The sequence below is a fragment of the Taudactylus pleione genome, unplaced genomic scaffold (assembly GCF_031769625.1).
Source record: "Taudactylus pleione unplaced genomic scaffold, aTauple2 ptg000607l, whole genome shotgun sequence".
NCBI lineage: Eukaryota > Metazoa > Chordata > Amphibia > Anura > Myobatrachidae > Taudactylus > Taudactylus pleione.
The window spans coordinates 2,543,832-2,568,835 of NW_028285009.1; the positions used below are offsets into that span (position 1 = coordinate 2,543,832).

Here is a 25,004-nt window from a genome sequence, read left to right on the forward strand (position 1 = left end):
GCCAAGCGTGCGCCTGTGTCATAAGTAAAGGGCCGGCTGGCTTGACCGTTAAAGGGTGCTGTAACCCCCAAAGTACACTCCAGTCCAAACCCAAAAAAAAATTATTGTCTGTGTTTGTGAATTGTGTGCGCAGTAGCCGCACGTGCATCAACAAAGTAGTGCCAAGCGTGCGCCTGTGTCATAAGTAAAGGGCCGGCTGGCTTGACCGTTAAAGGGTGCTGTAACCCCCAAAGTACACTCCAGTCCAAACCAAAAAAAAAATTAATTTCTGTGTTTGTGAATTGTGTGCGCAGTAGCCGCACGTGCATCAACAAAGGAGCAGCGCCAAGTGTGCGCCTGTGTCCCATAAGTAAAGAGCCGGCTGGCTCATTTCTTAAAGGCTGGTGTAGCCCACAAAGTGCACTACTCTCCAGCAAAAATAAAAAAATATTTTCTGTGTTTAGCCGCACGTATATATCAAATCGATATAACATAAATGGAGGACCAAACTTTCTCAGATAAAAATAAAATAGAGAAAGATCAAGAACCACTTCCTCCTAGTGCTGAAGCTGCTGCCACTAGTCATGACATAGACGATAACATGCCATCAACGTCGTCTGCCAAGGCCGATGCCCGATGTCATAATAGAGGGCACATACAATCCCAAATGACAAAGTTCAGGAAAATGACCTTGAAAAAAACATTTAAATCAGCTGAAGAGAAACGTAAACTTGCCAATATGCCATTTACGACACGGAGTGGCAAGGAACGGCTAAGGTCGATCCCTAGTATGTTCATGACTAGTGGTTCAGCTTCACATGACGATGGAAGCCCTCCTCGACTAAAAAAATCAAAAGAGTTAAGCTGGCAAAAGCACAGCGAAGAACTGTGCTTTCTAAGAAGATATCACAAATCCCCAAGGAGAGTCCAAGTGTGGTGGTGGTTGCGATGCCTGACCTTCCCAGCACTGGACGGGAAGAGGTGGCTCTTTCCACCATTTGCACGCCCCCTGCAAGTGCTGAAAGGAGCACCCACAGTCCACTTGCTGATATGCAAATTGAAGATGTCACTGTTGAAGTACAACAGGATGAGGATACTGGTGTAGCTGGCGTTGAGGAGGAAGTTGGCGAGGAGGATTCTGATGGTGATGTGGTTTGTTTAAATCAGGCTCCGGGGGAGACAGTTGTTGTCCGTGGGATGAAAAAGCCCATCACGGTCATGCCTGGGCAGAAGACCAAACATTCCACCTCTTTGGTCTGGCAATATTTCTATCCAAATCCGGACAACAACTGTCTTGCCATATGTACCATATGTAAAGGTGAAATAAGTAGGGGTAGGGACGTCAACCACCTAGGAACATCCTCCCTTATACGGCACCTGCAGCGCGTTCATAAAAAGTTACTGTCAAGTTCAGAAACTTTGGCTAAGACCGTAAGCAGTCCAGGGACACCTAAATCCCGTTGTCCTGTTGTATCCAAGCGCCTGCAAACCACACCGTCAACTCCCTCCTCGTCAATTTCCTCCTTAGTCAGGATCGGAAGTAGTCCTGCAGGCCATGTCACTGGCATGACTGACTCTCCTATCCGGGATTCCTCCGGAGGATCCTGCATTGCTACGCCTACTGCTGCCGCTGCTGCTGTTTCTGCTGCTGGGAGTCGTTCATCATCCCAGAGAGGAAGTAGGAACACCACTACTTTTACTAAACAATTGACCCTCCAACAGTCCTTAGCGAGGAGGATGAAGTACGACAGCAGTCATCCTGAAGCAAAACGTATAACTGAGGCCTTGACTGCTATGTTGGTGTTAGACGTGCGTCCGGTATCCTCCATTAGTGCAGTGGGATTTAGACAATTGATGGAGGTAGTGTGTCCCCGGTTCCAAATCCCGTCTAGATTCCACTTCACTAGGCAGGCGATACCGAGACTGTACAGAAACGTCAGAAAAAGTGTCCTCAGTGTCCTGAAAAATGCCATTGTACACAATGTCCACTTAACCACGGACATGTGGACAAGTGGAACAGGGCAGACTAAGGACTATATGACTGTAACAGCCCACTGGGTAGATGTATCACCTTACGCAGCAACAGCAGCAGCGTCACCAGTAGCAGCATCTCAGAAACGCCAGCTCGTTACAAGGCAGGCTACGCTGTGTATCACCGGTTTCAGTAAGAGGCACACCGCCGACAACCTCTTAGAGAAACTGAGGGAAATCATCGCCCAGTGGCTTACCCCACTTAGACTCTCCTGGGGATTTGTGATATCTGACAACGCCACCAATATTGTGCGGGCATTACATCTGGGCAAATTCCAGCACGTCCCATGTTTTGCTCACACAATAAACTTGGTGGTGCAGAATTTTCTGAAAAGCGACAGGGGCGTGCAGGAGACGCTTTGGGTGGCCCGAAAAATTTCTGCCCACTTTCGCCATTCAGCGACTGCGTGCCGAAGACTGGAGCGCCAGCAAACACTCTTGAACCTGCCCCGCCATCACCTGAAGCAAGAGGTTGTGACGCGGTGGAACTCAACCCTCTATATGCTTCAGAGGATGGAGGAGCAGCAAAAGGCCATACAAGCCTATACATCCACCTATGACATAGGCAAAGGAGGGGGTATGCACCTGACTCAAGCGCAGTGGAGAATGATTTCCATGTTGTGCAAGGTTCTCCAGCCCTTCGAACTTGCCACACGTGAAGTCAGTTCAGACACTGCCAGCTTGAGTCAGGTCATTCCCCTCATCAGGCTTTTGCAGAAGCAGCTGGAGAAAGTGAAGGAGGAGCTAAGACGGAGTGATTCCGCTCAGCATGTGGGACTTGTGGATGAAGCCCTTCATTCGCTTTGCCAGGATTCCAGGGTGGTCAATCTGTTGAAATCAGACCACTACATTTTGGCCACCGTGCTCGATCCTAGGTTTAAAGCCTATGTGGTGTCTCTCTTTCCGGCCAACACAAGCCTGCAGAGGTGCAAAGACCTGCTGGTGAACACACTGTCAGCTGAAGCGGAACGTGACACGTCAACAGCTCCTTCTTCATTTTCTCCCGCAACTGGGGCTGCCAGGAAAAAACTTAGGTATCCTAAGCAACCCGCTGGCGGTGATGCAGGGCAGGCAGGACCAAGTTTGGACATCTGGTCCGGACTGAAGGACCTGGCAACAATTTCTGACATGTCTACTGTCACTGCATATGATACTGTCACCATTGACAGAATGGTGGAGGATTACATCGGTGACAGCATCCAAGTAGGCAAGTCAGACAGTCCATACCTGTACTGGCAGGAAAAAGAGGCAATTTGGAGGCCCCTGTACAAACTGGCTCTATTTTACCTGAGTTGCCCCCCCTCCAGTGTGTACTCCGAAAGAGTGTTTAGTGCAGCCGGGAACCTTGTCAGCGAAAGGCGTAGGAGGTTGCTTCCACAGAATGTGGAGAAGATGATGTTCATCAAAATGAATTATCAGCTCTTCCAGGGAGACCAGCCTCCAGAACGTACAGAGGGACCTGTGGTGGTGGATTCAAGTGGGGACGAGTTAATACTTTGTGAGGATGAGGATGTACACACTGAAGAGGGTGAGGAATCGGTGGATGAGGAGGATGAGGATGACATCTTGCCTCCGTAGAGCCAGTTTGTGCAGGGACAGATTAATTGCCAGCTTGTTTTGTGGGGGCCCAAACGAACCAATCATTTCAGCCACAGTTGTGTGGCAGACCCTGGCGCTGAAATGATTGGTTTGTTAAAGTGTGCATGTCCTGTTTATACAACATAAGGGTGGGTGGGAGGGCCCAAGGACAATTCCATCTTGCACCTCTTTTTTTTCTTTGCATTATGTACAGTTTGGGGCTTAGTTTTTCAAACTGCCATCCTGTCTGCCATTGCAGTATCACGCCTAGATGGGTCACGTGTTTGTGCCGCCCACTCGTGTCGCTTAGCATAGTCATCCAGCTACCTCGGTGCAACCTTTTGGACATAAAAACACTATTGTGAGGTGTGAGGTGTTCAGAATAGACTGGAAATGAGTGGAAATTAAGGTTATTGAGGTTAATAATAGCATAGGAGCAGAAAAACTTCTGTGATTTTAGCTGTTTTTATGCCTTTTTAAAAAAAAATACAGATCCAAAACACAAAACCCAGAACCCAAAACACGCAAGGGTGGTTTTGGCAAAACCAATCCAGATCCAAAACACGAAGAAAGATCCAGATCCAAAACCAAAACACAAAACACGAAAAGTGGCCGGTGCACACCCCTAGTGCATACCATGCTCTACTCTGAGTGTAACCATCAGACACCTGTCCAGCAACCAGGTTATAGACAATTTAATTAATGAAGGTCTGCGTGAAAACACCTTGTCACCCCCTTTATGAAAGTAGAGATGGTTACCATAGGAAGGGGCAGAATTCTTAAGTTGGTCTCCTGCACAAACACCAAATTAACGGTGTCATTATAAACAGTATAAAGTTTGAGACCTTTTCTCCGGCCGTTTTACCCTTCAGCGTTGTGTGAATTTTCACGGTATCTCTGCAGGAGGCCATGATTGTTGGGAGGAAGTGGGGTAGAATATCCCAGCACCTAGAATTAGGCTCTCAGGGTTGGGTTCTGCAAGATGGGAGACCCCTGGGCCATGCCTACAGCACTCATGTAAGAGATTGCAAAAGGGGAGGGCAAGGGGAAGGAAAAAAAGACCACAAATACAGATATATATTTCAATCTTAAAATTTGTTCTCTTTGATATTCTTCCACTTTTTGAACTTAAGTTTGTGAAACATTTATAGATGACTCTGCTTATTGGTTATACTCAGGAAAGCTTCTCATAAATCATTTCTTCGCTTTAAAAAAAAGAAATTTTATAAGTTTGTTTTTATTGTAGGATGCTTGCGCCAACTGTCCCCAACGCGAACTTGTTTGTAGATGTCGCTGGGACTGCGTTTGCCATTGCCGTGGTTGGATATACCATCACTATCTCTCTGGCTAAGATGTTTGCGGCAAAGCATGGTTATGAAGTGGACAGCAACCAGGCAAGTTTTCTTGTTGCCATTTTGTCTCAGTAGATCCATAGAAGTCTCTAGATGTGGAAAATTGCTCCTGACCTGTGATCTTCTCTGTTCTGATACACAATGGTCCTGGCGTTGCTGGGACACTTATCGGTGGAATACGGAGGGAGCTGTACTGTATAGTTTAAGAGGGTCAAATATGTATCATCCTTTTAAATCCTCAACTGAACAGATAGATGCAGAGTGATATAAGGTCTTATATGGGACATAGTAAGTGCTATACAGGAGGAGAGATATGACAGACAGACAACAGCGGTGAATGGATTAACCCACAAATGGTCTCTTTTTTTTTTTTCTAGAAACATATTTTATTAGAAGAATGAGAGACAATAAAATAGTGACCCACGTAGTCTAAACATGTAAACGTACATCTTGCAAAGAATAAGCATATGTCCAATACACCTACAATAAAAAAAAAAAAAATACAACAAAAACAGTCTCATCCATTTTTTACATTTCCAAAAATAAAAAAAATAAAAATAAAATTAGTAGAGAAGAAAAAAAAGAAGAAGAATGAGGGGGGAGGAGGAAGAGGACTGGGAACCCGACTGGAAATAGCCATAGTGAAACAGCCCAATCAATAAAAAACAGGGACTATGGACCTCATTCAGAGTCAGTCGTTGCGGCCGCACGGTCGTACTGTAAAAGGGGCCGGATATGCAAATGATGCACTCGCATGTTGCGTCCCTAAGATCAGATCAGTAGCTGGCCGGCCAAGGGGAGGAAGCAGCCGGAAGACAAAAAATACGCCCCCTTCTCGTACGCATTACACGTCATCTCCGGCCATATAAGGATTAATCGAGACCACCGGGAACCATCGGAACTGGTCGTAGAGCTTAAGGTTGACCATACCTTAAGCTCTACGATCATGTCAGTGTACAAACCTCCCATGTCACATGTGCCATGACACTACTTTGTTAATTATGCACTCCCATAAAACGCCGTTCGCATTAGGCACGCCTGCGTTCGGATCTCCACTCCCCCGTTTTCAAGCACCTTCCCCTGTTACCACCCACAAACGCCTCAATCTGTCACTCAAACTACCGACCTGGCTGTGTTCAAGGAGAGAGAAATTTCTGATCGTAGCGGCTAGTTTGCGCATGCGCATTGCGAACTGTACGCATGCGCAGTTTAGCGAACATCGGTGGCGTACGACCGTGCGGCCGCTACAACCGACTCTGAATGAGGTCCTATATATCAAATAATAACACAAAAATAAGTGGTCAGATAAATGCTGGGGGCACCTGAAAATGAGAAGTCCAGGGTTCCCAGACCTTGATAAATTTCTTATGCTAGTGATGTATTCCATGGAATGGATATGCCATATTTTAGCTATGATCAAGCCCATAGTAGGAGCTTCAGATGTCTTCCAAGCTGAAGCAATGACGCATCTGGCCATCAAAACTGGATGCAATTGGAAAGCCGGCTGACATTATACTGACAACCTGCTTCCCGACTGTCATATCCCGGCGAGGGTGAAATGCCCGGCATCTAGATGTAGACGCCGCTCATTTCACCGACGCCGAGAGACCGATCGAAGGGATGCCGGGCGCCGCGAGCGGACAGCCGCAGGGAGGGTTAGGTTTAGGGCTTAGGTTAGACACCCCCCCGGGAGGTTAGGTTTAGGCTAGGGGGAGGGAGGGTTAGGCACCCCTGGGGGGAGGTTAGGGTAAGGCACCCCCCCCGGGGGACTTAGGTTTAGGCAGCGGGGAAGGGGGGGTTAGGTTTAGGCACTTGGGGGGGAGGTTAGGGTTAGGCACCCCTAAGGGAGGGTTAGGGTTAGGGGGGTAGGTTAGGTTAGTTAATACTTACCTAGGGACGATCGGGATTTCCAGCGCTGTCGGGCTGCCGCTGCCGGGATCTGTTCCAGTGTTGGGCTGCCGTCAAAACCATCTGAGTAAATAACCTATTTTGATGAGGGGATGCCCCAGGGATACATATAGGGAGTAAAAAATATTTAGGACTGAGCGGGACCTGAATGTCTAAGATGGAGTTGGCCAATGTGCCCAATTCCTTCCAAAGGAGGACTAATTTTGAACCCACAAATGGTCTCTTATATTTCTTTAGCGGTTGAACATTGAAAGAAGTGTCAGCTTTTTTTTTTCTTTTTTTTTTAAACCCTTGGCACTTCTCTTCTTCTTTCCGATGTCTTCTATATTCTTTCTTCGGAAGGTATTCCCCACTGCCATTATGCCAAGGAACTTACTCCGCTCATGTCAGCCAACATAAGCAGGAGCAAAATGGTGTGGATATGATGATGCAGCTCTGATTGGCCCCCTTGCCCAGGATTGGCATGCTAGTAGCCCCAAATTTAAAATGCCACTTCCTCATGGGCTCAGTCTGAATCTTTTCAAAGCCAAGCTCACCAATCAATGGGTGGATCTTTCACAATGTGATCTTTTTCCAGAATCTCTCTAGCAATGTTGACCAGGCCTCTTCCAAAGCTGGCATCCTCCCCATCGTGGGGCTTTACAGTTGACCACGTTGAGCATTTCTCCACATAGAATGTCATGGCATTGGTTTGGGTCACTAGCTGGTTTGGCAATACTTGGTCCCCGGCATCTGCAGTGTCAGGAGGGTAGTGGGAATTAAGAGCTGTATCTCTGATGCAAGGCATAGACTGAAAGGGGGGTAGCACTCATTTTCAAAGTATTAACCTAAAACTCAAGTTCACTTCAAATGGTTGAGGAGGTTTTATCCAAAATCCAAAAAGGGACATTTAAAGGCTCTAGTCTCTGGCCCCACTGCACTCTATCATGCAGTCTGAAGTGGTTCCATCCTTCATCACTCAGAGAAATTGCTAGGGTTTGTTTTAATTATTATTATTAGCAAACTGCTGGAGAACCTATACTACCGACCACTGCATGTGCTACCATACTCTATTATAGATGCTTGGAACGCTTTTTTATACTGAAAGCAAACTGCAAACTGCTACAACTCTGCAAACAATCATTATCTCATATAATTGCGTTTTTCCACTGTCACCTTTCCTCTCAAAGGAGCTGATTGCACTTGGACTCAGCAATCTAACAGGCAGCTTTTTCCATTGTTTTGCTGTTACTGTGTCCATGTCCAGGAGCCTCGTTCAGGAAAGCACAGGAGGGAACACACAGGTAATGCTTCATATATGGAACAAATATTTTAGCTGAAAACAAGTTCTGGTAAATTATCTATATAATTAAAGAACAATAATTTTCCCCCACTGACTGGTGGGTATCAACATTTTCAGATTGCGGGATCAGTGTCCGCTCTCATTATCATGGTGATCATTCTAAAGGCAGGGGAACTATTTACATGCCTTCCCAAGGTAAGCATTTAGTTTTTCTCTACCAGACACAGAGGTCACTAGCAAAGCGAAACGCGTTGGTGTTGCACAGCGGTGACTAGATTGTCTGTCCAGCATCAACTAAGGTACAAGCTATCATTCACACTTTGGAGATTCCTCCTCAACCTAGAAGTGTGCCTCGATGTGTGGAGGTGCAATGTGCAAAAAGCATAAATGTTACACCTTAGTCCAGCTTCCTACCACATTAAAACAACCACTTCAATAAAAACTTGTATCTTTTTTAAGTTTAAATGTGGCTCAGTTTAGCATAAAATTATGGTTTATATTGTTTGTGAGAACGCAAAGATATCAGAACTGTCAAAGTCATTAAAACATTGCCTAAAAAATGGAGGACACAAAACTGGTCCCTATAAAGTATAGGAGGATTGCCAAGGATCGCAAGTTCAGAGTTGGTGGAAGGAAGACCTTTTGGGGTGAGGAAATGGTCATCTGCCCCTGTGTAAAGATAGTAAGGCCTGTAAATATTCCAGATAATTTACGGTATTACAATAATCTTGTTCCATAATAGTAAATTTTGTATCTGTGCTGTTCTGCAGAACTAGGTGTACCTACGGTGTGCTCCAAACTTTGCATGGAAGGCCCTCACTCTGTCCAACTGTTCCCATCGGCCCGTGCCAACTTCTCCTCCCCAGAAGAAGTCACCTTGCTCCATCAACATGGGTCTTGGCAGAAAATCTAGGCACTTTTGCACATTTCAAGGTGCATGTTGGGTAATAACTGGTCCAGCACTGTGGACTGGTTGTTGCACTCATACATTGTCTCCGGTAAAATGGCTGCATTACCTGATTTTAGGTGACAAGGGTACTTTAAATATACACCGTAATATTGGCTTTACAACTCAGACATTTGTTATTCCATAGTTCAATGATGATATAAAAAAAAAATCTGTGATCCTTAGCTTTCAACTCTGCCTGTGTTTGGTTGATGCATTCATACATTCAACTTTAACATGCTAAAACAGGGCAGGACTCTGTCTACTCAGAGAAAACATGTTCTGCTTCATTAATCTGCAAACAAAGTCCATAGAACCACATGTATAGTGGATGCAAGCAGTTCCTGGCTCTGTGTGAAAGGTCGCTCTAGAAACCAGGAACGTCTAGTCACTCCCAGGGGGGGGATGGGGGGGGGGGGAATAATTTAGAACATAGTGTAATTCACCAATTTTTCTTTCCCTAAAGGCAATACTGTCAGCTATTGTCATCGCCAATCTGAAAGGCATGTACAAGCAGTTCATGGATATACCTGTTCTATGGCGGACCAACAAATGTGATCTGGTGAGTAGTAACAACTATGTTACTTGCTTCAAGCAATTGGGTAATTTCCCGCCTGTATAAAGACATTATCCATGCCCATGTAGTAAAACAAGATCATGTAATATTATTATACAATATACAGTGCATCCGGAAAGTATTCACAGCACTTCACTTTTTCCACATTTTGTTATGTTACAGCCTTATTCCAAAATGAAATAAATAAATTTTTGTCCTCAACATTCTACACACAATACCCCATAATGACAACGTGTAAAATGTTTTTTCTGAGACTTTTGAAAATTTTATAAAAAAAAAAAAACTAAGAAATCACATGTACATAAGTATTCACAGCCTTTGCCATGAAGCTCAAAATTGAGCTCAGGTGCATCCGGTTTCCACTGATCATCCTTGAGATGTTCCTACACTTTAATTTGAGTCAAGGGCGTTTCTAGAGAGGAGGGGACCCGTGAGCAGTCTCCAACATGGGCCCCCTCCTCTCTGTCCGGCAACCGGCATCGCACTGAGCTGTGCGTGGCCAGCGCTGGAATTATAGACTCTGGGCACTAGAGTGCACCCAGAGTCTATAGACTATGCGCAGGTCACCGGGAAAATGGCTGTGGCGGCCATTCTCCCTGTACTGCACATGCGCAAACGACGGTAAAATGGCAGCGGCGGCCATTTTCCAGTCATTTTTACAGTGCTGGACCCCCGCACCGATGTGGGACTTCGGAGAGGTAAGTAATACTATGGGTGCAGGGTGTGCAGTGCGGGGTCCCCTGCACACCCTGCACCCGTTATAGATACACCCCTGATTGGAGTCTACCTGTGGTAAATTCAGTTGTTTGGACATGATTTTGAAAGGCAAACACCTGTCTATAGAAGGTCCCACACTTGACAGTGCATGTGAGAGCACAAACCAAGCATGAAGTTCAAGGAATTGTCTGTAGACCTCCGAGACAGGATTGTCTCGAGGCACAAATCTGGGGAAGGGTACAGAAAAATATCTGCTGCTTTGAAGGTCCCAATGAGCACAGTGGCCTCCATCATCCATAAATGGAAGACGTTCGGAACCACCAGGACTCTTCCTAGAGTTGGCCGGCCGTCTAAACTGAGCAATCATGGGAGAAGGGCACTAGTCAGGGAGGTGAACAAGAACCAGATGGTCACTCTGTCGGAGCTACAGCATTCCTCTGTTGAGAGAGGAGAACCTTTCCAGAAGGACAACCATCTCTGCAGCAATCCACCAATCAGGCCTGTATGGTAGAGTGGCCAGATGGAAGCCACTCCTTAGTGAAAAGCACATGGCAGCCCACCTGGAGTTTGCCAAAATGCACCTGAAGGACTCTCAGACCATGAGAAACAAAATTCTCTGGTCTGATGAGACAAAGATTGAACTCTTTGGCGTCATTGCCAGGCGTTATGCTTGGAGAAAACCAGGCACCGCTCATCACCAGGCCAATACCATCCCTACAGTGAAGCATGGTGGTGGCAGCATCATGCTGTGGGGATGTTTTTCAGCGGCAGGAACTGGGAGACTAGTCAAGATAGAGGTAAAGATGAATGCAGCAATGTATAGAGACATCCTGGATGAAAACCTGCTCCAGAGTGCTCTTGACCTCAGACTGGGGTGACAGTTCATCGTTCAGCAGGACAACTACCCTAAGCACACAGCCAATATATCAAAGGAGTGGCTTCAGGAGAACTCTGTGAATGTCCCTGAGTGGCCCAGCCACAGCCCAGACTTGAATCCGATTCAACATCTCTGGAGAGATCTGAAAATGGCTGTGCACTGACGCTTCCCATCCAACCTGATGGAGCTTGAGAGGTGCTGCAAAGAGGAATGGGCAAAACTGCCCAAAGATAGGTGTGCCAAGCTTGTGGCATCATATTCAAAAAGACTTGAGGCTGTAATTGCTGCCAAAGGTGCATCAACAAAGTATTGAGCAAAGGCTGTGAATACTTACAGTATGTACATATGATTTCTTAGTTTTTTTTCTTTATTAAATTTGCAAAAATCTCCCAAAAAAACGTTTTACATGTTGTCATTATGGGGTATTGTGTGTAGAATTTTGAGGACAAAAATGAATTTATTCAATTTTGGAATAAGGCTGTAACATAACAAAATGTGGAAAAAGTGAAGTGCTGTGAATATTTTCCAGATGACCTGTATTCAGTATTCACCAAGTAATAATAAGATGATCTGTAGTATTGCAAAGAGGTCTAAGGTGAATGATTCTAGAGAGGCATATGGGCTAAAAAACCCAAGTTTCAGCCACTAGAGGTGCTAAAACAGCATAACTATGTATAAACTCAGTGGGGTATATTTACTAAAGTGAGAGAGTTTTTAGAAGTGGAGATGTTGCCCATAGTAACCAATCAGATTCTAGCTATTATCTTCTAGAAGGTGCTAGTTAAATGTTAAGTAGAATCAGATTGGTTGCTATGGGCAACATCTCCACCTCTAAAACTCTCACTTTAGTAAATATACCCCACTGAGTTAAATTTTGTGAAAATAATTGTGTTGCACTCTAAATGAAACCGTTAAATCATATATACAAACATAACTTAACCTTTAAGAATAAAGACACGGACACAGTGCTGGAGTTTAAAAAATGTTGTCAATTTTTTATTGTCAAAATAATAATCTGAAATTTTAATTTTAAATGTTTAAATGGTGCTGGCACTGAGGAACGGAAAGGACAACCAACACGCACACACATAACCCAAACATTGGCGTTCAATTTACCACAACCACACGTTTAGGTGGTGTAACCATTTCCCTTGGAAGACAATTGGCTCACAACATATTCCCCATGCAAGGAAAGCGCACCCACTAATCCTAAAACCTAATTTACACAATTAAACTACCACGATTTAGAGCCACTTATATGCAACAAAGGGAGGGTGAAAAAATCGGAACAAAGGGGCAGTTCCTCTGCCACACAATGATTATAAACCTAAAACGTGGCCCCTATCTGACAATTATTGGCTGCATGTCAATTAACCACAATTAAAGGGGAAACTGTCAGAACATTTCAAAGCGACAACAATCCAAAAACACCGTTGTGGTCTGATGTTCCCTGGGCTTAAATTCACAGCCTTCAGTTCAACCATTCTTTATAGTAGTTACAATCTCCTGTATAACGATCTTTGTATTAATGTTTTATTGCCAGCTGCAGTATATTATTGTATGTTGCAAATGTTCAAAGTCAATCAAAGCATAATCTCAATAGTTTTTTTGTGGAATTCCCTTTGTACCCATTCTAAACACCTGAATGCTGTAAGGGCCACATGTAACAAGTAACAGACCTCTGACCTACTTGGTGTGATATTAATGAACCACTGCCTGTTGTCATTGGATTACACCTAGTTAATTACTTGCAAAAGTTATATTAAGCTGGAAATCAAATGACATAAAATACTGGTAAAGTGAAGCATCATAGTTCATAAATACTCTCCCTTTAATGCTGCCAAGAATATTTTATTTCTGTGTATAGTGATTTATTTGTGATGTATCACTTCCCTTTACGATTTTTTGGTGATGTGTCACTTCCCTCTATGATTTATTGATTATGTGTCACTTCCTTCTATCATTCATTGATGATGTGTCACTTCCTTCTATGATTTATTGATGATGTGTCACTTCCCTCTATCATTCATTGATGATGTGTCATTTTCTCTATGATTTATTGATGATGTGTCACTTCCATCTATGATTTATTGATGATGTGTCACTTCCTTCTATCATTCATTGATGTGTCATTTTCTCTATGATTTATTGATGATGTGTCACTTCCATCTATGATTTATTGATGATGTGTCACTTCCTTCTATCATTCATTGATTATGTGTCACTTCCCTCTATGATTTATTGATGATGTGTCACTTCCTTCTATCATTCATTGATGATGTGTCATTTTCTCTATGATTTATTGATGATGTGTCACTTCCCTCTATGATTTATTGATGATGTGTTACTTCCTCTATGCTCTGCATACAGGGATATTACTGTAACCAGATTGTAGCTTACTGTACATACCTGATAACCCATTTACAGATAATCCCCTCACTTTCAGCTAATATGGTTAGTGACCTTTCTGTCCACAATCTGCCTGAACCTGGACATAGGACTGGCTGTCTCCGTCTTCTTTGGACTGTTGTCTGTGACTTTCAGAACCCAATTGTGAGTTTTTCTACTAAACATTTAGATAGATAATGTCAGAAATTATTCTTTGCAATGTATAAGCTCTCTGTTTTGGTCTGACAGGCCACATTACGCTGTTCTGGGGCAAGTTACTGAAACAGACATCTACAGGGATGCAGAAGAGAATGATATGGTAAATATAGCACAGGTATAGCACTTATACAAGTATGTGTTCAAGAATGACAACATACCTGGGCACCAGCGCAGAGCCTTCATGCAGAAGCTATGCCTGCAGACTGGAATTATGCTCCATCCTTATGGTGCCTCAATTTTATGGATCCAGTGGTCAGATGTAGGTTACTTCTCGCTGTCATCCAGCGGTTCCAGTGGTAACACAAACCCCTAACCTTCCCCCTAGTGCCTAACCCTCCCGTTGGTGCCTAAAGATAACCCTCCCCTCCCCTTAGCACCTACCTCTAATCCTCCCCTCCTGTAGACTAACCCTACTCCTTCCCTCCTGCAGCCTAACCATAACCATCCCCTCCCTCAACCTAACCCTCCCCCAGTGCCTAAACCTACTGCTCTCCCCGTAGCCTAACCCTATTCATCCACTGTTGCAGGCTGCAGCCTAACCCTAACTAACCCCTATCTCCACCTAACCCTCCCCCAGTGCCTAGCCCTACTCCTCTCCTCCTGTAGCCTAACACTCTGCTGCTGCAGACTAACCCTCACCATCCCCTACCACAGCTTAACACTTCACTTAATGCCTAACGCTACTCTTCCCTTCATGGAGCCAATCCCTAACCCTTCCCCTAGTGCCTAACCCTAACCATCCCCTCCCACAGCCTAACCTTCTCCTTAGTGCCTGACTCTACTCTTCCCTTCCCGTAGCCTATCCCTAACCCTCCCCCTAGTGCCTAACTCTACTTCTCCCCTCCTGTATCATAGGCCGTCCCCTATCCCTCCACTGCCGCAACCAAACCCTAATCATCCTTTCCCAGAGTCTAACCCTCTCCCTAGTGCCTAACCATAGTTCTCCCCTCCTGTAGGCTAACTCTCCCCCTAGGCCAAGTGCTTAACCCTAAACTTCTGTTGCCTGCTGAATGTCATCATTGTGAGCATCTCGACCTTTCAACATTGACGTCATCATAACCATCAACATTTTGAATGTCAACATGGTGGCTGCATCCCTTTCTCCATTTCTTTAACGTATATATCCACCACTGACCTATGTACCATCAAACAGCCCCAACTTTTCTTGTACAGTTCTGATTTTTCACAGGCAAACGGGTGTGGATTTACAACTTTTATGATTTGACAACTTTCTCAGCTTAAAAGAGAACAGGAATACCCTTACATATTCCAATTTGTTGAGTAGAATTTCACTATGTTACAACCCACAAGCACCATAAGGAACAATGGAAAATAAATACCGATCTATCAGCTTCAACAATAATGGTCGTTATTTTTTAATCACTTACCACCAGCCTTTATGATGCACCATTTCTATGGTATTATTGTTTTATTTTTTGTTCCTGTGACTGAGAAAGATTTAAAGTTTTCTGGGTTTTTCTTTTGTTTCCAGGCCAAAGAGATTTCTGGCGTGAAGATCTTCAAATCCAGTTCACCCATTTATTTTGCCAATGCAGAGTTGTATGCCAAAGCCCTGAAGCTGAAGGTATCAGGCGTCACTAATGTGGTGAGCACACGACACACATCTCATTAACAGGTGAAATTTGCAGCAACAAAATATGTGTATTTCAGATGGGGGCCAATGTGGACAAACTAATTGAGAAGAAGAAGAAAGCCATTAAGAAGAGGAAGAAAAGTCTACAAAAGGTCATCAACCTGGCGAAAATCATTCTAGCAAAAACACAAAAGGTGAGCAAATAAAAAGATCTCAGTCAGGGGTAGATCATGGCATTGACAGCCCCTTTGCGACAGGCTTGGCGATGCCCTTCTGAGTCACGTGTCAACTCCCGTTTTGGACTATGATGCACATTAGTTAGCCCCTATCCATCATTATACTCCATTTATAAGATGACCTCTAAGAGATCTGAGAGGGGGAAGGGCAGGTGGGGGGGTGCAGGTACCGTAGAGCATGAATGACTTCATCATGGCTCCACCCCTTTGGTTTAATGCTGTAATATGTGGCCATGATGACTCAATTCACAGCAAATTGCATCGCAGTGAAGTGGGCGCCGGGTGGGTTGTCTACTCTCTGGGAAGCTCAGAAGAACTCCTCCAAATTCTGAAGTGTCCTGCACATTCCAGGAGAGTCGGTAACATTGCCTATCAGAAGAGCAGAGCCAGAGCCTCAGGATGGTGGACCAGCATTGCAGGTACCCGTTTCCCTTCGTGGCTCTGTAATGGCAATGTCTCCTCCACCATTCTAGGTTTGTCCTTTCTTCTAAGCTGGTGGTAAATGGTAATTGCTAGTGATGAGAAAGATGGGCTGTAATTCACCTGGTGTTTAGCTGTGTGTTACTTGCATAAGCTGGACACGCCATGGTCCCTCAATCTTCCCTGTCTTGTCTCTAGGGCAGCGGTTTGGAGTTTCTGACAAATAGACAAGAGGTGATCGGGAGTCTGAAGTCCCTGAGTGAGACCATCCCACAGAGTCCCCTCACCCTCCGCTCTTTAGGTCTGAAAAAACTCGACTTTCACTCCCTTATTTTGGACTTTTCAGCAGTCATTTTTATAGACACCGTCGGAACGAAAATGTTAAAGAAGGTGAGTTCCAAAAATGATGATTCTTAATTATAGATAGTCATTCTTATCCAGACACTTACATAACACCAACATATTGCATAATAAGGAACTTCACCTGAAACTTTAAATGTAGTGTTAGATGACACAAACTATGCTAAGTGTCCAATTTGTCTGATCCACAGGGTCCGTTCCCATGTTGCTCCTCTGTATACTAGCCCTGCAAGCCTTTAATAAGCAGAGCTGTAGTTCATACAACTCACCTAGTGCAGGCTCTGTTAAGATGCCCCAGAGACTACACACTAGAGGGGTAGAGCGCTGTTGGTGGGATTTTGGCAGGAGGAACTAGCAAGCAGACTAGTAGCACATGGACATGGCAGATCCACTAAACGGTGAATCTCAGATAAGTAAAACATTGGATTTATATAACAGAATCAGCTCTACCCAATACGAGATTTTAGGTTAAGCAGTTTTCTCATATCCAACCAAGGGCCTGATTCTGAGTTACACGCAGCCGTGTCCGTGTCTTCTGCCGCAGTGGCACCTGCTACTTTATGCTAATGCAGCTACAAAGCCCTTCCCTGGTGTACACCCAAGCACCTACATGTACAAGGACTGAGACACCCACTGTGACTTCAGATGTGGCAAACGTGCCTGGTGAACCTTTAGTCGCACCATCAAAACAGTTTATCTGGTTGAATATGGCCTCCTACGAGATCGATTCTGCATCTGCACATGCAACCACTATCAGCCACACGACCTCGATCCTCCAATAAGACAACAACTCCTTGCATCCGATTAGAACCTCCCTCTGTTACCATCCAGGAACAGTTCCAATACACTTCTGCTACTGTGCATCCAAATATGTTCTGCAACACTGTAGGAGACATGCGTGGTGCCATGCGCAGACTGAAAACATTGCTCCGCTGCCTCCAACATCGGCGCTGCATGTGACTTCGAATCAGGCCCCAAGGGCTGTGGTGCCATTTTTTGTTAACGTCATTATAAATGGGAATGAGGTCACCATGCTGGCTCGCAGGAACGATGATGTCAAAAGAATAATATTCTTGTATTGAAGTGAAAGAGATTTGATTTTGATCAAGACAGATTCCATCTAGCTATAGGATAGTACATACAAACTTATGGCAAGTCAAAGTCAACACTTACACCACAAGTGGAGTTTAAAGGACTATCAAGTATATTGATGGCGGTGGCTTTCATTTGCCCCAATTGTGACCTCCACTGATGATGAGACAAGAACATGCCAAGTGTTGATTGAGACCATCAAAAGTGATGTCTCTGTAAAAAAAAATATATCTATTATCCACCTGCTTGGCTCCAATATAGAGGGGACGTACGTTAGAAATATATTTGTAAAGTATAATTAGGAGTCAGCTCAGTGTATGTAGATTATGACTGTAAAGCTGGAAACACTGTCTGATTGTAAGGTAACTCCCTGTGATAATCTTTTATGTATGAGACCTCCCGCTGCACACCTATGGTATTTCCATCGCCACACACCAACAGGTTATGGGCCCAGACTGGGCAAAAATCGTAAAAAAAACTTTTTAAACGTTGTCATTATGGGGTATTGTGTGTAGAATTTTGAGGAGGAAACAGAATTTATTCCATTTTGGAATAAGGCTGTAACATAACAAAATGTGGAAATAGTGAAGCATTGTGAATACTTTCTAGATGCACGGTATGCTCCAAGGGGGATGACAACTACATACAGGTACCCATAACATATGTACTATATGTTCCCCAGCTAAAAAGAGCACTATTGTCGGTAAAGATTTTAGTAGAAAAAGAACTTACTGTAAAGTTCCAGAATAACAAGTGTTTTATCCAAAATGGAAGAGAAATGCTAGATACAGCCAGAATAGAAGAACACGTATATTGTCTGGATATCGCAGCGCAGCAGGCAAAGCTAAGTACACAGAAACACTGACTGCATTCACAAGCGGCATAGAAGATTAGGACATAGACACTCAGATTAAATAAAGGAAATGCAGAGAAGAGACCTAGCCAAGGATCTCACAGTGTCAGATTGTTCGGAAATTATGAAATGCAAATGCTGCCTAAAAGCAAAAAGCAACAAGGGCGACAATTCCAAAGCTAAGCGAAAGCAGAGCTTCAAGACCACTAGGCCTTGTACATAGTATGCGGACCTATGAAAATACGCACGTCAGGAGGCAAAAGGTACATGCTGACATTTATTGACGACTATTCCAGGTTCACAGTCACTTATCTAATACAAAGTAAAGACATAGGGCCTGATTCAGAGCCGGACACTTTTTTTTTTTTTGGAGCGGCCTCCCGGAAAAGTAGAAAGATACAAGGCAAGACTAGTTGCTAAAGGACTTTCACAGAAATTTGGAGAAGATTATGATGAAACGTTTGCTCCAGTTGTGAAGCACACCACCATTAGAACCTTACTCCTACCAGCAGCCATAACATGTATGCAGGTGAAACATTTCGATGTGATTATGGCTTTCCTATATGGTGAACTAAGAGAAGACATATACATGGAACCACCACCAGGTCTTGTGAATTCTCAAGAACCAGATCATGTATGTAAGCTTAACAAGAGTATATACGGTCTAAAGCAAGCAGCAAGAGCATGGAATACAAAACTAAATGAAGTCTTGACGGAGAAGGGGTTCATCAGAAGTAAAGCAGACCCCTGTCATTATATAAAGTTCAAAGAAGAAAGATGGTTCTATGTATTAATTTACGTGGACGATTTGCTAGTTTGTTTCGAACACGAAGGGGATGAAATTGAAATACTACTAGTACTAGTACTAAACAGTCAGTTTGAAACAAAAGACCTAGGTCACATAACGCATTACTTGGGAATGGAAATCTCAAGAGAATATGATGGAATGTTAACATTAAGGGCCTGATTCAGAGCCGGACGCTCTGACCAGAGCGCTCGCTCTGAATCAGTGCCCTCCTCCATGAAAATGGAGCGTCCTCCTGGACGCTCGTATAGCTGTGGGTCACAACCCACAGCATATACGAGCGACCAAAAAGATGGTCGCGATGGTCTTGACCATCGCAACCATCGGACTTGCGACGGAGATCCTGCGGTAGGGTCTCCCAGCCACAAGCCCTGGAGTGATTTTGGCTCTATCAGAGCCAAAATCACTCCCACTGACATCACTAGTGATGTCAGTGGGGCCGGCTTCAGACGGTAGGCGTTCCCATGGGAACGCCTCCGTCTGGCAGGCACGCCCCCGGCACGCCCACCAAAGGGGGCGTGCTGTCAATCAACATCGACAGCACGCCCCCTTTGGTGCAAGACCCGGAGCGATGGGAAGCCCGTCGCTCGCCGGGTCTCGCGCATGCGCACGACGGAGCTCCCTCCGTCGTGCGCATGCTCAGTGGGGAACATCGACCCACTTGCGAGCGTACTGCCGCTCGCGAGTGGGTCTGAATGACCCCCTAAGTCAGAATACAAAATTCAGGAAACCACTGAGGAATTAGGTATGCAAGAATCAAAGATAGCAAACACTCGTAAAGGAATCAAATGATCAGAGTAAACTGCTACAAGATAATCATCTATACAGAAAAGCTATAGGTAAATTGCTATACATTGCAACTGTCACCAGACCAGATATTTCCACAGCAGTTGGGCTCTTAAGCAGAAAAGTTTAAAAACCAACACAGATGGACTGGAAGGCAGTCAAGAGGGTAATTCGTTATTTAAAGGGAACGATTACAAGAAGCTTAAACTCTCAGGAGGTACAAGTCACAAGCTAACAGGATATGTTGACTGGGCTGGAGACAGAAATTATATTTATTCTCATTTGGAGAAGGATTAATCAGCTGGACAAACAAGAGCCAGTCTTACGTAGCACTGTCATCTACAGAGGCTGAATATATTGCAGTGGCTCACGCAAGTCAAGAAGTGATATGGTTAATGCAACTACTATCAGACCTAGGAATGCATCAAGAAGAACCTATCAAGATGTATGAAGATAATCAAGGATGCCTTGCGTTAGCACAAATAGAAAAAGTGAATCCAAGGACCAAGCATATTGATGTCAAGCATCATTGTTCAACAGAAGATATGGCCGCTGATATCCTGACTAAGCCTCTTGCCAGAGAGAGACATTGGAGACTTACATCAAAGATGGGTTTACTTGAAGAAACCTAGAGTGTTGAAATATGTACAACAGACTGTGGGTTTATTCATATGCATGTACTTATCTTGGAGGGACAGCAGATGGTGATATATTAATATACATGTGTATTTGTTTGTCTGCTGTATATTCATGTACTTGCTTGTTCCTTTCTCATGTGCATGTGGGTGTGTTCTAGTGAAGGAGGGGCCAACTTTCTTTTTTTGGTGGACTGTGTGGGCAGGAAACTGCACTTCCGCCCTTAGTCCACATCACTTCCAGTTACGGCTACTGAAGGGGAAATATACCTTTCATGTGCATGTGTGTGTTCTAGTGAAGGTGAAATGAAGGTGAGCCATGGAGCTCATGTTGTGTTAAGAAGCTGTTACTGAAAGCTGATGTTTGTCATCTTTATATTGAAAAATAATAAAGTCAGATGATGTAACTAGCACACTATACTTGCTGTACTGAGACTCCAGACTGGGGTGGTGCAGGGCACAGCCTTTCATTAGGCCCACCGCTCACTCCACCCACAGCCTGCACCACCCCAGTCTGGAGACCCTGGCCCGAGTGGTTCTCCCCCATCCTACACAGAAGACACCCTCGACATCAGCCCACACCAGCTACCTTCAAGCCCACTATAACCATCTCATGCAGGCTTATCATCCATATCAGGACTGCATTCCACTGGAAGAGATAGCGGGACGCCGCTAGTCTCTTTCCGTCATATACAAGCATTGAAGTTTCATACTTAAGAAGGGTCTCAGTACAGCAAGTATAGTGTGCTAGTTACATCATCTGACTTTTTTTGCTATACCTGTGCCAGCAAGCACTTTTTAATTTATTATTTTTCATTTACTATTTTCATTCTAATTCTATTTTTATTTTTATTTGTATTCCCATTGAGTTTCTACCGTTTTTTCATTATTCAAGTCTAGATCTGAACATTATAATATTGGCCCTCATTCAGAGCCGCTCGTTAGCTGCAGTACGCTCGTTCCGAGCGATGTTCGCACATCTGCGCATGCGTACGGTTTTTAGTACGCATGCGCGAACCAGTCAGTGCGGCCGAAAATCGTTTGTACGCTATATAGCGAGTGCCTGCTATTTTGAGTGACAGAATGAGGCGTATGTGGGTGGTAACAGGGGAAGGTGCTTGAAAACGGGGGAGTGGAATTCGAACGCAGGCGTGCTTAAAGGTCAAAACGGGCGTTTTAAGGGTGTGCATAATTAATGCAGCAGCGTCATCGACCGCGTCACTTGGTTTTTTTAAACTCAGAACTGCTCGCAAAATAGCGGTTGAAAAAACCAACCACAAGAATAGCGAGCAGTTCATACGCTGTACGATGTACTCGATTAATCAAATAAATAGCGGACATGACGTATGGTGCGAGCGGCCAGGGGGCGTTTTTATCAAATAAACGAGCGTATGTTTTGCTCGCTCGTTCAGACTTAGAGGTGTGAACAGACCGCAATGTGCGAACGGATCATTTGAATAGCCACCCCTTGTTTTTGAACGAACGACCGCAAATAGCGAACGGCTCTGAATGAGGGCCATTGTTCTTTAATCTGTATATGCATTACATGTGTAATCCAAGTAAAGCATTTTTTCCACTTGGTACGGCAGCTTGCTGATGATCATTACATCTATTACGTTCTACAAATTAGCGACTCATTTCAAACACAATAGCATTATTAATGCGCTATACAGGTTCAGATGGTTTAGTGCTGATTAATCATCTTTGTATATTCACGCTATAAGGGAGGACACTTCCCTTTTCCCAATCAGCAGCTCACCACAAACAGTAGGATAGGAGCCCAGGGCCTGATTCAGAGCCGCTCGTAAGCGGCCGCTCGTTCGCTCTGAGCGATGTTTGCACAGCTGCGCATGCGTATGGGTCGTAATGCGCATGCGCAAACCAGTCATTGCGGTCGGAAATCGAGCGCTCACAACACAGCGAGGGGCTGCTAATGTGATTGACAGAATGTACCGTTTGTGGGTGGTAACAGGGGAAGGTGCTTGAAAACGGGGGAGTGGAGATCCGAACGCAGGCGTGCCAAACGGTCAAAAGGGCGTTTAATGGGAGTGCATAATTAGTAAAGAAGCGTCATCGACCACGTCACTTGGTTGTCTTTTAGCCTGAACTGCTCGCAGTGATAGCGGGAAGAAAAACTTACCACAAGCACTGCGAGCAGTTCAGACGCCTTTCAATGTTCCCGATTAATCTAATAAATACCGGAGATGACATGTGATGCGAATGGCAAAGGGGCGTCTTTACGAAATAGTGAGCGCATTTTTTGGACTCTCGCTCAGACATAGAGGCATCAACACACCGCAAAGAGCGAGCGCTCAATTTAAATATCCGGCCCCTTTTTTAGAACACGCGTCCGCTAATAGCGTCGGGCTCTGAATCAGGCCCCCAGTGCGCAGTGTTGTATTTCATTTATCTTTATATTGATCCTGCTGCCCAGTACTATGTAAAGAAGTTATATCTTTGTAATGGTGCATACACACACAACGATTTTGTTACCAACGATTTTCTGAACGATTTTCTGAACGATTATCTGTCAGATTTTAAAGTGTAATGAACGATTTTTATGAACTACAAACGATTTTTGCATATTCCCTTACTGAAAATCGTTCAGTTGACAAGTCTGACTGAACTACAAACTACAAACAAACGTGAACGCGCATGAACGATAATCGTTCATCGTTTGACTCAGAAAGTGAACGATTTTTTCAAACGATTATCGTTAAACAATATCGTTTAACGATAATCGTTCAAAAAATCGTTATGTGTGTATGCACCTTATGGAGCGTACACACGGTCAGATTTGTCAGACTTGTCAGATTTGTCAGATGAACGATTAAACGATTAAACGATTTGAACGATTTGAACGATTGAACGATTTTTGACTGCATTAAAATGAATGGAATCGTCCAAGTCTGACTGCAAACACATCAGATGTCAGAAATCGTTATCTGACCATCGGGAACGCGCATCGTTGATCGTCCATCGTTCAGGCATGTCAGATATGAACGATTTTCCTTCAGATATGAACGACTGAACGATTTTTAAATCGTTATCGTTCATATCTGAAGGAAAAATCTGATCGTGTGTATGCACCATTAAGGTACCTCCCTGTGATGATATTTTATGTATGAGATCTCCCGCTACACACCTATGGCATTTCCATCGCCACGCGCCAACAGGTTTGACATATCTCCCCCAAAAAGATATAAGCTATAGCAAAGATGCACATGAAATAGTAACCAAGCAACAATATGTAAGCTTCAAATTTTCAACATTTTTTTTCTTTTAGCTCTTCGAGGAGTTTCGTGAAATTGAAGTGGACGTTTATCTCGTCAGCTGTGACTGTAAGTGTCCTTCGCTTTCTCCGCAGCCAGACTCACCTCACACAGCTTTACCAGAATGATGTATTATATCAATAAGTCTTCAGTAATGATCGGAACAATTATCTTATACAGGGTCTGCATAGCCCCATTTCAGACCATCAACTGTACAGTTCTCCACGGAGGTGGCTTATTTATTATATGTTGTCTTCATACATTTAAATTCACATAAAAATATAACAGTGCCTGGTATCGCCATTGGTCTGGTTAATCATGTGCACATTGGTGATTCTCTGTAGTGAAATGAGCTAATTAGATTAGGGTTTTCCTTTGTCTTGCATAGGATGGGTAAATAGCTTATAAATGACAAGTTACTGGTTGGATCACAGTTAACTACTAGTAAAGACCATGGAGATGGAAGGGACAAAAGAAATGGTTTTGAGGTCCGCATCTGACCCGCAGAATGCCAGATGGATTGCCAAGTAATATAAATAATGCACAATGCAGGAGCCAAACTTCAAAACCTTGCACAAATACCCGTAGTTACCACACACTGGTTGCCCAGAGCAGCTTGTGAGAGTGTTTGGCTTATAAAAAGTTGGCTGCTCACTTTCCCATACTCATCTTTCCCATAGCTAGGTTCCACATGAGTTCAGAGATGGACAGATGGACTTCTGTAGATCCTAGCAGACTCTGTGGTCATTGACTAGGAGAGGATTGTCAAAGGACCTTGCTTACGTCACCAAAAATCAGCAGAGCTTAATAGATGAACTGGTTAATTAGATGTACTTACTGAACACACACAGAAAAGGGCTATGAAGGGACTAGTATATATGCAGTATATAGATGACACATTGTAAACCACTTTCCCACCCAACCAGAAGGACAACAAGAGTTTCATATCTATGAGTCCTTCTGTTGAGGTTATGCTCAATAGAGGTGGGAACAAAGCAAAAAATAAAAGTCGTGTCAACTTTGCACTTGAACAAACCATTATGCAATGCAAAGGGTGCAAATACATTTATTTATTTGCATGTAGGGAGGGTAAATAC

General features: G+C 44.1%; 1 protein-coding gene across 1 annotated transcript in view; it reads left to right on the top strand.

Annotated features, from left to right (window-relative positions):
- Positions 1-25,004, top strand: part of LOC148480700 (solute carrier family 26 member 6-like) — a 52,036-nt gene that overhangs the window by 15,171 nt on the left and 11,861 nt on the right. Inside the window, exons 8-17 of the mRNA XM_088454018.1 lie at positions 4,835-4,982; positions 8,018-8,131; positions 8,248-8,325; positions 9,543-9,638; positions 13,694-13,800; positions 13,885-13,954; positions 15,347-15,439; positions 15,526-15,642; positions 16,303-16,494; positions 23,922-23,976. Coding sequence (XP_088310144.1) covers positions 4,835-4,982; positions 8,018-8,131; positions 8,248-8,325; positions 9,543-9,638; positions 13,694-13,800; positions 13,885-13,954; positions 15,347-15,439; positions 15,526-15,642; positions 16,303-16,494; positions 23,922-23,976 — 1,070 coding nt within the window. The remainder of the gene's footprint in view (positions 1-4,834; positions 4,983-8,017; positions 8,132-8,247; positions 8,326-9,542; positions 9,639-13,693; positions 13,801-13,884; positions 13,955-15,346; positions 15,440-15,525; positions 15,643-16,302; positions 16,495-23,921; positions 23,977-25,004) is intronic.